The sequence below is a fragment of the Schistocerca cancellata genome, chromosome 8, assembly GCF_023864275.1.
Source record: "Schistocerca cancellata isolate TAMUIC-IGC-003103 chromosome 8, iqSchCanc2.1, whole genome shotgun sequence".
NCBI classification, from domain to species: Eukaryota; Metazoa; Arthropoda; class Insecta; order Orthoptera; family Acrididae; genus Schistocerca; species Schistocerca cancellata.
Window position 1 is genome coordinate 189,118,570 of NC_064633.1, and position 15,113 is coordinate 189,133,682.

Consider the following 15,113-nt stretch of genomic DNA (forward strand, 5'->3'; position numbering starts at 1 on the left):
TTGCAACAAAAATGGCTTTTTAACGCATTGTAGTTTCACGTTCGATGCAACCCACGAAAAATTTCTGCGGCTGAAATGCAAAGGGCGGAAAAAAGAAAATCGAAAAATCAGCGAACATGCATTCTTGTGTCAGTATGATTTATGGTTCTGTTAAGTAACATATGATGGTACTGTTTAGTGTATTTTCCAGTATAATTAAAAAAAATAATTTCGAAAAAGCTAACGTGTCGGATAGTAGCCGACAATCCCCTGCACTACGCTCTTTTAAAACACTATACTACGTACTGTTGCGTCAAAAGTGTCCTGTAGCATAAGGCTCCTGACATTTCAAAGACTAAAGCGCTTGTATTATTTTTATTTCCATTTTGAAGCTGGAATCAGATAGATTGTTTGACCTTCGATCTTATTCAGTATTGACCTATGATTTTAAGCACAGCTATTCAGGCAAAGAGCATTTGTCACGTGGCATGTCTACCGGAAATCTTGTTCAGATTTATTAGATTTTCAGTCACATACCCTTCAAGAACTTGATGAAGTAAATCTGTAAAATAAATGAAAGAAATTGTAAAAGACATAGCTTTGTTAACTGTCACAATGACGTTATGGCGGGGTGAGGGATATTTTTGGTAAAGAATATAAATAGCGTAGTATGACATGATCGCACAAAATACTGTTTGCTAAATTAAACGATTGGGTCACTCAGATGAAATTAATCAGTTAAAAATTAGATAAAAAATGCAATCCCCCCCACCCCCCAAACTAAATAGCGTTCAGGTCTGCAAACCGATCATAAACGAGACGGACAGGTTCGTTATTAGACTAGGGGAAATATTAAGAATATTGGAGATAAATATGGACACTATGAAAACTGCAGTAACTGCAATAATAAATAAGCTTTTCTGAGCTAGAAAATCTAAGTAAAAACATTGTGTGAACGTGAAAATATCGTAGTACAAAGAGAGTATCATTCTGGAATATTGAAAGTATTTTGATAGTAATGATAACAGGTATATTGCGAATTTATGTACCGAACTTTGTAACAAGGAAATGAGACTGCTGTGAGCTAAAGATTGCATTTTAACGGTTACCTTCGTAAGAAAATTGTAGTTTCTGTAGTATCTCGGTAGATAGAAAAGTTACGAGCGTAGATTATGCAGCAAATACCTATGAATTCGCAAACAGTCATTCGTCTGAAGCCTTGCATCGGTGTTTGTACAGCCAGGAAATAAATTGAACGACCACATTACACGGGAAACCACCGTATATATAGTTACGTCACGTTATTTAAGTGCATTTTCTTCGTTATTCCCAAACTGTCTGTGGTGCTTATTCGTCGCTACTCTTTCTACCCGAAGAAGAATAATAGCGACGTGGGAAACTATCTTTTCGTAAGCAAAGGCTGTGTAATGCTACGCGGTTTTTTACTGTATAATGACTTTAAAGCATCTTCAGTAAAACAATATGTGACCGTTAGGTGAAATTAGCGCATATAAGACTTAGAGTAGGGCATATAGAAGTTTTAATCTTTAATCTTAAGCATGCAGTCGCTTTCTGTCAAAAGCCTTTGCTGTATATTGTAATAATAAATACATAATCATGTTCCATTATTACAATTTTACTTAAATTTAGCGATTACATACTTTAAAAAAGACGTAAGCCCGTTCCTATGGTATTGTGTTATATATTTAACTGGTTCCACCGTCACACCAGTCCACAGCAAATTCTATTAAGTTTATGGGATTCAGTTTTATTATAGAAAATTTCTGGAACACTGAATCTTACAGATGCTATTTCCGAAAACATTTTTGCATTAACACTATCTAACTTCCACATTGTTGGTATAAGGCAACCTATTTCACTAAATAGTAACACTAGCCCATGGTACTCTTTCTGTGTTCTGTAAAATTACCACTTCTCCTTAGCGTCTTTTCATCTGACAGATTTTGAAGACGGCTTAAAACCGAAATGTGTAAAATTGTGAATTTAATATAATAAAAATGCCACCGAGATGGAGTATTACATTTTCCAGTCCCATTACGATCGCTGACTCTTTCACACATTTTATGTCACTCATTGACAAAAGGAAAGAGTGGACAGAAAAGATGCAACGCCATGTACTAACTCAGGAAAGCCAAAGCTGGCTCCCCTAAACGACCTTACCATATGTTATGGCATATAAGTAGCAAACTTTACATTAATAATCTCAATTTTCATATTGGTTAGCTGATCACTACAGATATGAGTAAACGAAAAATTTCATATAGATGGGTTTGTGTGTTCCAGGGATGTGAGATCGAACAAGCTGACCAGAATTCCAGACCTCAGTGGCTGCAAGGACCTCAGGGTGCTGTGAGTATAGCTACCTCTTCTCTGCCTTTACTCTGTTTTCAGTGTTCAGTCAGTTGGAAATGGATGAGTTAGTACATATGACTGCACAACAAGAATTATTTAATAACGCATAAGATAAGTTTTCACACATATAGAAATTAAGAAACTAGCATCAAAACTGATCCTCAAAAAAGAAGCTTCACAAATCAGATTAAACATAAACGTAATAGTAAGAGTACTAGGACAGACTTACAAAGTGATTACAAGGTTTCCATGGCATAGCCACTAGTGTAAAGATCAAAATGCTGGGTGTTGAATCATGACATTGCACATTTGCAACGTGTCTAATCCTTCCATTTAAAGACTTGCAGCGGTATAAATTCAATTATTGAGTGGTCTTAAACTACGTAGCTTTCGGACGTCACTGCTGTATACAGTATTTATAAGGGACAGTCAAAGGAAAGTGAGACAGATGGAAATAAATTAAGTAAACTTTTTATCATTTCAAAACTAATCACCAAAACTGTTAATACATTTGTCCCATTGAGAAACAAGATGGTCATTGCCTTTATGGAAAAATATTTGGGGTTGCCACAGTTGTACTCAGGCCTGCCTGCCTCTTTACCCGAAGCAGGTCGGCACCAACGAATGTCTTTCTTCAGGATTCCAGAAATGTGGAAATCACATGGAGAGAGATCAGAACTGTGTGGAGGATATATATGGGCTACCCAGCGAAGCTTCTGCAAACTTACTGGAAACAACTTTGGCAACATGTGGGTGGGAAACGCGCAGGTGCGAACGCACCAAAGTCGGTGACCAACAGCGAAGAGTTCATGTCCAGTAGGGGGAGGACAGCTACGCCCCCTGTCGGGCGATGAACCAAGGACCACAGTCCAAGCACAGAGACTGTTGTTCTTACTGTGCACTGCTGCTAGGCCGCACCAACGCCCTCTTTCTGCGTCCGTGTAGTTGTTTGGCCACCTTTACCAGTGTCATCCGAATATTTAAGTAAGGACCAAAGCATCTCCCTTGGGTAACCAGTAGTTCCTGTTTTCGATCACTGTAACTTTAACATTACCACTGGTGAATTCCACACTCTACTAATTTGGGAATGTTTATTTCTGTTCACAATATTTGATTACCTGCACCTTTCGACAGCATCTTAGGTGCACTGTCGCAGTACAATGACATCGACAAAAAAATCTTGGTACTTTTGTAACCCATATTGTGCCATGCATTGAGACAATCAGCCACTGCAGATTTTCTCTGGAACACAAGCTTCTTTCGTCTTTTTCCAGTCAAAAATACTTTGCTGCTCCCGAATGAGATATCAGCAACTCTGTTGGCTAGTGGATGTAATTATAAGGGTAATTCTTATTCCAGCGGATGTAGGCAAAGAAAATAAACTACACGTTAAATTATGAGATTGTAGACTACGTAAGAGTCACTAAAAGCTCAAGTGGAAGAATACATCACTGTAGCTACGGGGTCACAAACGATCGGTGTACTCTGCACGTTTCGTATTTCACGTTTTCCATTCCACACAGACACCCGCTCAACTTACGTGATGCGTTCAGACTTCGCAGGCAATTGCATCCATGGCTTCATGTTTCCCTTGACACTATGGGCATCTTGCTGCACACTGGACGTCATGGTATTTCTCCCCCTCCAGCAGTGCGCGAACCTCAAACTCTCGCACTTGGATCTCTTTCGAAAAAAAGAAAAAAATATATGTATATATCCGCTATTTCTAAAATAGTTTGATGAGCAAGATACCAGTTCCCGCTGCAGATTGTAAAGTTCAATGATTTGGCTTCGAAATAGATGTTGATCATTTAAGTACAAGTAAATTGCACAGAATACATCATCCACATCTAGCGTTATAAAACATTGTATGTGTATTGTGTATTGAACTGGGGACCTAGGAACGGCGGAGAGGCTTCGTCCCACCCTAGCCCTCAGTGGTTCACAACCCCACAACAGGCTACAGCAGTCCACCCACCCCACCGCCGCCCCACACCGAACCCAGACTTTTTGTGCAGTTCGGCGCTTCGTGACCCCCTCCTGGGAACGTCTCATACCAGACGAGTGTAACCTCAAATGTTTGCGTGGTAGAGTAATTACGGTATACGCGGACGTGGAGACAGTGACTGCGCAGCAATCGCCGACATAGTGTAACTGAGGCGAAATAAGGGGAAGCAGCCCACATTCGCCGAGGCAGATGGAAAACCGCCTTAAAAACCATCCACAGGCAGGCCGGCACACCGCAACTCGACACTAATCCGCCGAGCTATTTCGTTGCTGGCCTCGCAGTCTTCTTTTATTGATGGTGGTCGTCTCAGATCCTATTTCTGATACGGTGAAACATTTTCTGGTGAAAGGTCTGAGTTAGTCAGTTGGCTTGAAATAAGTATTCAAAGTAGTAAAGATTCTGAACTTTGAAACAGCTATATTCACTAATATTCGTACACACTGAAATATTTACACAAAATGCTTCTGCCTCCAACAGTATTACGAAAACGCATTAGCTACATTTACAGTAACTCATTCTTAATACTGTCCATTTTAGAGGATATTATCGGCAAGATTGTACATTTACAACTTCCCGCCAAGACTGGGCACAACGAACAAGAACGGAGATATAAAATCGAAGACTTTACAACTTTGTTGATGATAATAGATAACACATCTTTGAAACAAGTAATAAAAATGAAATTGCAAAAATTTAAATAAAATGCTCAACATTAGTTCAAATACGTAAAAAAGAATATTTCAACTAATTTTTATGAATATAGGTGGACATGAATTTATTTATATCCAACTGTAAATATAGATACCCACTAGGATCATCCGTTTCTTATTGTGTTATTGACCTGATTGTGTTACCACAGGGAACTAAGAACCTCAGTATACTCAACGACAAATGTGTGGAAACACATGGGTGAGCTTTTCCAAAAGTGAAATCAATAACTCAAGTTCTTTAATTGTACCTCATGACAGACGTAAAATGGGTATGTTGGCTAACGAATATTATAATTAAAACTGCCTAGCTTTCACTGCTAATCCATTGTTAACTCAAGAAACAGCCCTCATTCATTCATGCGTACCTCTGGGAAAGGAAACTCTGCACAAGTTAGGCTAGCGTATACTCTACGCACAGTAATCTAGGCAAAACATACACTCACACGCAAGATCGCACGAACACACACACACACACACACACACACACACACACACACACACACAGGTAACTGACTTAACATCTTACACAGCACCTGTGCAATGGACAGCGGCGTCACTGCAGTGACGAGTCTGGTTAAGGTTGGGGGGAAGTGGGGGTAATGCTTTCATCTACACTCTAGTGACAGTGATTGCGTCGCACATGCAACGCCCATTGTAAGAGACGAACAATTATTGTTTAATAGTCTTAACCGTCCAGAAAATTGCCAAACTTCTCATACTGCCGCCTAATCTAGAACCCACAGTGTGATGGCGTGTTCTGTTGTCACAGGGACCTGTCGAGCAACCGCATCGCATCCCTGGAGGGCCAGCCATTCCTTGGGCTGTCGCTGCTGCACGACCTGCTGCTGGCGCACAACTCCATCCATAGGCTGCCCAAGGACGCCTTCGAGGGGCTGCCGCGTCTGCAGGTCCTGTGAGTACCGTTACTTTGCCGCCGGCTCCACAGCGTCACATCTACCCCACCCACCCGCGTCCTCTACTCCAACTGCACTCTCTCCAGAGCCTGCCACAAGCTGAAGTCCCCTGGGTTCCACTATCCAGCTGCCTGCTTCTGAACATCACACATACGCTTTCTACATTTCTCCTCACACCTACCAAAAGTTTATCTTCTAACGCCCCTGTTTTGACAACAGTCTTCTGACTGGTTTTATGGGACCATCACGAATTCTCTACCAGTCTCTTGATATGAGAGTAGCGCTTGCATCCAATGTTCTCAGTTATGTTGTAAATAAGTGCCAGTTCCTTCCTTCTCCTACATTATTTACCCATGGATGTTAGTTACCGATGTCTTAACAAATGTTTTATCATTCTTTCCCATATTCTTGTCAATGTATACCACGTGTTTCGCTCCCCACCGGTGCTTTGGAGAACTCCCTTGTTTGTTTTATTATCAGTCCAACTAATTTTCAACATCTTTTTGTATCAGCACATCTCAAAACTCTTCGATTCTCTCCTTTTCCAGTTTTACCACAGGCCATGATCCATTTCCATACAGTTCTTGCTCCAGCCGTACATTCTCAGGAAATTGTTCCTCAAATTAAGGATACAGTGTACTTTTCCGGCTCAATATTATGTAAAAATCAACACCTATTTCTTTCAGGCACTTTTTATAATGTATATGTTTTACAGATTTTTTGTTGATATCGGGTAATGCAGCACACTTTCTAAACAAATTAGCAGCATTTTGAATATTTTTGAAGTTGCTTAGGGTTATTAAAAAATTACAAAGAAATTGATGCAATTTTTTCCAAAATGCTTCCTCAAATTGAGGTACCCAATACAATATATTTTAAGGAGACAAATTTTTACCAGATATGCATGACATGATAGCTGAGGTTTTAGACGTATTTAATTCCAGCTATTATGTATATTACAAGGATAAAAACATATCATATCTTACTTTTTAATTTTTATAATTTTTTTTCTATTATTTTTTCTACAGTTTTCTTGATTCAGCAGTAAAGCTTCATTCTACTACGTAAGTATGGACTATTGAAAGTTACAGAAAAATATTAGAGCAATGGTTTTTAAACTTTAGGAAATATCTGTACCTGAATTCTGAGAAACACAACTTGCTGGAAATTGCGAATGAAGATATTAGTCCAATTAAACTGTGTCTCAGAACATTCCTAAAGCACAGTCTTCATCCTGCAGCATTTACTCATATTTAAGCTTCCTCTTGGCGTTCCTTTTAGCACTTCTTGCTTCTTTGGTAACTTGAAGAGCGAGTCTTTCAGCTACATGCACCCGTTGTCTGTCACATGCAAGCAATTGATATTCCATATTAGAGCCACATTTTATGCCTAAATTTCTCAGGACTTCCAACCTTTCTATCAGTCCAACATTGAAACATATCAATGCATCTAGTACACCAACTTTTAATGTACTTAGTCCTACAAAAACATTCTTGGGTAATTCTTCCCATATGCAATGGTTGAAACTTTCATTTGTATTCTGAGTGCCACCATAAAGACATTTACTAAGCAAAAACAGGGTCACTCAGGTCTCTAAAAATTGGTTTTACTTCATTCATAACAGGCTCAGGAAGAGAATGCTTATGATGGTATATTTGACCACTTTCTTTTGAGTTTTGGTAACCACACCAAGAATCTGCTCCTTTAGGACAAAGTCGGTGAACAGGGTGGTCATCTGTGGACAACTTATGAAAGTAGGTTGCCCATTCAGCTTTTTTTTATTACTGTAACATCATTCAGAGGTGGAGTTCGTCTAATGACCAGTCAATAATAACTCTGGAGAAGGTCTATTTCAGTTTCTGTCAGTCTGCCTCTGTCAAACAGAGATTTTCCATCAGATAGCAACTTTCCTTTCATTTCTCTTTGTTGCTTCCTCGAACTAGCACCCATTCACAAAACTCCAGTTTTGTTGCCCAGGTATCACCATAAACACTGAATTCATTAATTTTATTGAAAGCTAGAGTCCCCATCGCCTAGGTACTTCGTATATCTAACGTTATCAACAGGCACTGACCTCTGAATTATTTTTAGAGCTCCATCACATTCCATACGTCCACTGTAACCATCATAATTCATAGAACACTGATGTTTAATATGTCCTTCAGTGTTACCAGGGCGGGTGTCGCAGTACTTCGATAAGCACTCAAGATCAACAACTTTTCCGTTCTACAGAGAAGTAGCACATTTTTTTTTTTTTTTTTTGGTCAACAGTCTACTGGCTGGTTTGATGCGGTCGCCACGAATTCCTTTCCTGTGCTAACCTCTTCATCTCAGAGTAGCACTTGCAACCTACGTCCTCAATTGAAACTTCCTAGCAGATTAAAACTGTGTGCCCGACCGAGACTCGAACTCGGAACCTTTGCCTTTCTTGGGCAAGTGCTCCACCATCTGAGCTACCGAAGCACGACTCACGCCCGGTCCTCACAGCTTTACTTCTGCCAGTATCTCGTCTCCTACCTTCCAAACTTTACAGAAGCTCTTCTGCGAACCTTGCAGAACTAGCACACCTGAAAGAAAGGATATTGCGGAGACATGGCTAAGCCACAGCCTGGGGGATGTTTCCAGAATGAGATTTTCACTCTGCGGCGGAGTGTGCGCTGATATGATACTTCCTGGCAGATTGAAACAGTTTTAATCTGCCAGGAAGTTTCATAGCAGCGCACACTCCGCTGAAGAGTGAAAATCTCATTCTACGTCCTCAATTATTTGCTTGAAGAATTCCAATCTCTGTCTTCCTCTACAGTTTTTGCCCTCTACAGCTCCCTCTAGTACCACGGAAGTCATTCCCTCATGTCTTAGCAGATGTCCTATCATCCTGTCCCTTCTCCTTATCAGTGTTTTCCACATATTCCTTTCCTCTCCGATTCTGCATAGAACCTCCTTATTCCTTACCTTATCAGTCCACCTAATTTTCAACATTCGTCTATAGCACCACATCGCAAATGCTTCGATTCTCTTCTGTTCCGATTTTCCCACAGTCCATGTTTCACTACCATACAATACTGTACTCCAGACGTACATCCTCAGAAATTTCTTCCTCAAATTAAGGCCGGTATTTGATATTAGTAGACTTCTCTTGGCCAGAAATGCCTTTTTTGCCATAGCGAGTCTTCTTTTGATGTCCTCCTTGCTCCGTCCGTCATTGGTTATTTTACTGCCTAGGTAGCAGAATTCCTTAACTTCATTAACATCAATCCTGATGTTAAGTTTCTCGCTGTTCTCATTTCTACTACTTCTCATTACCTTCTTCTTTCTCCGATTTACTCTCAAACCATACTGTGCACTCATTAGACTGTTCATTCCGTTCAGCAGATCATTTAATTCTTCTTCACTTTCACTCAGGATAGCAATGTCATCAGCGAATCGTATCATTGATATCCTTTCACTTTGTATTTTAATTCCAATCCTGAACCTTTCTTTTATTTCCATCATTGCTTTCTCGATGTACAGATTGAAGAGTAGGGGCGAAAGGCTACAGCCTTGTCTTACATCCTTCTTAATAAGAGCACTTCGTTCTTGATCGTCCACTCTTATTATTCCCTGTTGGTTGTTGTACATATTGTATATGACCCGTCTCTCCCTATAGCTTACCCCTACTTTTTTCAGAATATCGAACAGCTTGCACCATTTTATATTGTCGAACGCTTTTTCCAGGTTGACAAATCCTATGAAAGTGTCTTGATTTTTCTTTAGCCTTCGTTCCATTACTAGCCGTAACGTCAGAATTGCCTCTCTCGTCCCTTTACTTTTCCTAAAGCCAAAGTGATCGTCACCTAGCGCATTCTCAATTTTCTTTTCCATTCTTCTGTATATAATTCTTGTAAGCAGCTTCGATGCATGAGCTGTTAAGCTGATTGTGCGATAACTCTCGCACTTATCAGCTCTTGGCGTCTTCGGAATTGTGTGGATGATGCTTTTCCGAAAGTCAGATGGTATATCGCCAGACTCATATATTCTACACACCAACGTGAATAGTCGTTTTGTTGCCACTTCCCCCAATGATTTTAGAAATTCTGATGGAATGTTATCTATCCCTTTTGCTTTATTTGACCGTAAGTCCTCCAAAGCTCTTTTAAATTCCGATTCTAATACTGGATCCCCTATCACTTCTAAATCGACTCCTGTTTCTTCTTCTACCACATCAGACAAATCTTCACCCTCATAGAGGCTTTCAATGTATTCTTTCCACGTATCTGCTCTCTCCTCTGCATTTAACAGTGGAATTCCCGTTGCACTCTTAACGTTACCACCGTTGCTTTTAATGTCACCAAAGGTTGTTTTGACTTTCCTGTATGCTGAGTATGTCCTTCCGACAATCATATCTTTTTCGATGTCTTCACATTTTTCCTGCAGCCATTTCGTCTTAGCTTCCCTGCACTTCCTATTTATTTCATTCCTCAGCGACTTGTATTTCTGTATTCCTGATTTTCCCGGAACATGTTTGTACTTCCTCCCTTCATCAATCTACTGAAGTATTTCTTCTGTTACCCATGGTTTCTTCGCAGCTACCTTCTTTGTACCTATGTTTTCCTTCCCAACTTCTGTGATGGCCATTTTTAGAGATGTCCATTCCTCTTCAACTGTACTGTCTACTGCGCTATTCCTTATTGCTGTATCTATAGCGTTAGAGAACTTCAACCGTATCTCGTCATTCCTTAGTACTTCCGTATCCCACTTCTTTGCGTATTGATTCTTCCTGACTAATGTCTTGAACTTCAGCCTACTCTTCATCACTACTATATTGTGATCTGAGTCTATGTCTGCTCCTGGGTACGCCTTATAATCCAGTATCTGATTTCGGAATCTCTGCCTGACCATGATGTAATCTAATTGAAATCTTCCCCTATCTCCCGACCTTTTCCAAGTATACCTCCTCCTCTTGTGATTCTTGAACAGGGTATTCGCTATTACTAGCTGAAACTTGTTACAGAACTCAATTAGTCTTTCTCCTCTTTCATTCCTTGTCCCAAGCCCATATTATCCATACTGCATTACCCTTTCAATATGCTCATACACTTTCTCTATCTGTTCATCTTCAGCTTGCGACGTCGGCATGTATACCTGAACTATCGTTGGCGGTGTTGGTCTGCTGTCGATTCTGATTAGAACAACCCGGTCACTGAACTGTTCACAATAACACACCCTCTGCCCTACCTTCCTATTCATAACGAATCCTACACCTGTTATACCATTTTCTGCTGCTGTTGATATTACCCGATACTCATCTGACCAGAAATCCTTGTCTTCCTTCCACTTCACTTCACTGACCCATACTATATCTAGATTGAGCCTTTGCATTTCCCTTTTCAGATTTTCTAGTTTCCCTACCCCGTTCAAGCTTCTGACATTCCACGCCCCGACTCGTAGTACGTTATCCTTTCGTAGATTATTCAATCTCATGGTAACCTCCCCGTTGTCAGTCCCCTCCCGGAGATCCGAATGGGGGACTATTCCGGAATCTTTTGCCAATGGAGAGATCATCATGACACTTCTTCAAATACAGGCCACATGTCCTGTGGATACACGTTACGTGTCTTTAATGCAGTGGTTTCCATTGCCTTCTGCATCCTCATGTCGTTGATCATTGCTGATTCTTCCGCCTTTAGGGGTAATTTCCCACCCCTAGGACAAGAGAGTGCCCTGAACTTCTATCCGCTCCTCCGCCCTCTTTGACAAGGCCGTTGGCAGAATGAGGCTGACTTCTTATGCCGGAAGTCTTCGGCCGCCAATGCTGATTATTTGTCAAAATTTAGGCAGTGGCGGGGATTGAACCCGGGACCGAAGACGTTTTGATTATGAGTCAAAGACGCTACCCCTAGACCACTGGTAAGTAGCACTTACAACACCATTCATGGAAGTACTTGCTGAACCTATGGGGAGGAGGAGGAAGATCCATCAAACCGCAAAACGCTTGTGCAGCTTGTTTTCTTTTCCTATGGCATGCATTGCACTTCAAATTCACGTCATATGAATTATGCGCAATGTTCTAAGTCATTTTCGAGATAGATTTATTGTGGGATCTACACAGAACAACTAATTTTTAAGCTAGACCCTTCCTGCTACTTTGTTGTTCAGTTATTTCCAGACTGCCTACACCATCACATTGTATACATTTCGCCACATCCCTTATTAAAGAAGATAAGATGCCCACATCAACAACAACAAATCCACTACAAACAGCGTCATTGTTAACACAAAAGTTTGAATCACCATGAGGGATGCGATGTAGGAGTTTCTTCCCCAAAGAACTGATACTTCCAACAGTGTAGCTTGCTGTGTTTGTGAACTGGTTACACGGGAATTTCCTTTTATTGAATTTTTTGATGTGTGGCATAGTTCGTATTTATTGCACACTAAAGTATATGTACTTCCACAAATATATGTAGCACTTGGGCAACAAACATTCCGTAACACGTGAACAAACTGCTTCAGTGAAACACGAATAAATACGAGCAAGGATAATCATTTACAGACATTAGGAATCTGAACTGTTACGAGCATGTACAATGCATACGTATAATCGTTGAAAACAGAAAGTTCACAGTTCCTTTCGAAATAATACTGGATTCTGTAACAGTAATATAGGGGGTGTGGCGGCATACATGACCATAACTTTAAAATTTGAGATATATAGGTCATTTTTCATTTGAAGCCCTATAATGTATATATCAATGTAATCAGTACCCTGTATCCTTAAGGCCAATATGGCTACTTTCTTGGCCAGGAATGCCCTGTTTTCATGTGCTAGTCTGCTTTTCATGTCATCCTTGCTTCGTCCGTCATTTGTTGTTTTAATTCCTAGTATCAGACTTGCCAACGGCCTTGCCGCAGTGGCAACACCGGTTCCTGTCAAATCACCAAAGTTGAGCGCTGTCGGGTTCGGCTAGCACTTGGATGGGTGACCCTTCGGTCTGCTGAGGGCTGTTGGCAAGCTAGGTCCACAAAGCCCTTGTGATGCCAGTTCAGGAGCTGCTTGATTGGGATGTAGTGACTCCGTTCACGAAAACTGACAACGGACGGGAGAGCAGTATGCTGAGCACATGCCTCTCCGCATCTGCATGCAGTGATGCCTGTGATCTGAGGATGACACGGCGGTCGGTCGGTACCATGTGGCCCTCAAGGCCTCTTCGGACATAGTTTTCTAGTAACAGAATTCCTTCATATCGTCTACTTGGTGGTCCCTGATTTTGATGTCAAATTTATCTATAATTTCATATGAGCTACTTCTCATTACTTTCTGCTTCCTAAGATTTACTTTCAGTCCATAGTGTGAGCTCTTTTAGACTGTTCATTTCATTCAACCGGTCCTGCAGTTCTTCCTCAGTTTCTCGGAGGGTACCAATTTCATGATCAAATATTATCACTGATTCTTTCACTCTGAATTATAGTACCACTCCTAAACCTTTCTTCTAGTTCCGTCACTTGTTTTCGATGTATAGATGGAACAGCAGGCTCTTAGACACTTCCTAATCCGGGAAATTCATTCTTCGTCTCCCGTTCTTGTTTTTCCTTCTTGTTTCTTGTACATATTGTGTTTTACTCGTCTTTCGCTATAGCTTACACCTATTTTCCTGAGAATTTCGAATACTTTACATCAGTTTACATTGTAGAGTGTTTCTCAGATTTTGTGAGAATTCAGTGACGAGATATATCAGCAGCCTCCATAATAACTAGGTAATTAGTATAACTTGTGTGCTAAATACTGAAATTATCATCAGTCCCCACATGAGATCTAACCTACACATCAGCCGTCGTCTTCGCAACTTCGTTTTCCTGGCTAGCCGACTTTGAGAACTCCTTCGTTTCTACTTCCAATATTGTTTTTATTGTCTTTTTTACCTACTGATAGTCTGGCGAAGAACATAAGCTGGTCAAAATTGATAAAAAAAAGTAGTGAACAGTAAAGTGCTTTTGTCGTCGTCGTCATAAGGAAATAAAGATCAGTAGATCTCAGTTGATAACAACTTATTCTATTTGATGGACATAAACCATAACCCCGTCATTATTTTCTACTTATATATAGTTGTATTATAAAAGAAAGTATTTCATGTATTTTCATCCCTTTCACACTATTCACTTTCAATATTACTGTCATTGGCTGCTCATCGGTCGTTACATAAAATTATTACAATATCCGTGGTTATTTACAGGTCTCCATGAAGAGCGTTCCATGGTCTGCCAAGAATTCAGGAACTGTTCTGTAACTCATCGTATAAGGCAGTAAAAGAGAGTTGAAAGGATAACAGGTGTCACGTGTAGTTGTTTAAACGTAAATGTTGTACGTAAGAGTTAAAAGAATTTAATTGCGCTCGAGAGCAATTTAACTGGAGACTGCTCGGTAGCTGCGTGTTATGTAATGGTTTCGTCCTTTCTAACCAGTCCACTCGTAATGATGTTGCAGAAATTGCGGGATTCACTGTGCGAAGTTTGAGTTCATAAAACACGTAATTAGGTACTGCCGCAACCCCATATGCAAAGCGAAATACTGCAAGTCCAAACACTGCTAGAGTATTGTAATTAGACATCTGCAACACAAGGCTATGCATTTAATTAAGCAACTATCACTGCAGACTTAATGCAACCAACGAAACTATGAGACTATGAGCTGGACTGCACTATGAATGTTTGGTGGGGGCAACAGTTCGACAATTTCAAAATAATATCAGAATTGTCCTGTACCGGGTAGCCGAATGAAAAAAAAACAGAGAGAAAAAAGTATGTGAACTGTTATTCACCTTAATGTTAGTAGATTTAGCCCACTGTGAGACAAGACAATCAGTACCTTCATGGAGAATTGTTTGCGGTTGTTTGGTGAAACATGATTATACCTAGGCGTGCACCTTCTCTTCTGAAGCAAATAGACGGTCTCGCATTCCTTTCTTGAGAGTTTCAAAAGTATGGAAATCGCATGGGGACACATCGGGACTGAGCGCAGGAAGTGTAAGGTGTAAGGGCTTTCTAACGAAACTTCTGCAGCGAAATAACCTTGACAACATGTGGGCCGCCGACGTTTTTCGATTACGCTGCAGAAATTTCGCTGGAAAGAGCTTACACGTGCTCCATATTATC

At 40.5% G+C, this 15,113-nt stretch overlaps 1 protein-coding gene across 1 annotated transcript in view; it reads left to right on the plus strand.

The window, feature by feature from the left end:
* The window catches only part of LOC126095459 (lutropin-choriogonadotropic hormone receptor-like), a 669,001-nt gene that overhangs the window by 515,925 nt on the left and 137,963 nt on the right, over window positions 1-15,113 (plus strand). Inside the window, exons 10-11 of the mRNA XM_049910251.1 lie at window positions 2,284-2,349; window positions 5,840-5,983. Coding sequence (XP_049766208.1) covers window positions 2,284-2,349; window positions 5,840-5,983 — 210 coding nt within the window. The remainder of the gene's footprint in view (window positions 1-2,283; window positions 2,350-5,839; window positions 5,984-15,113) is intronic.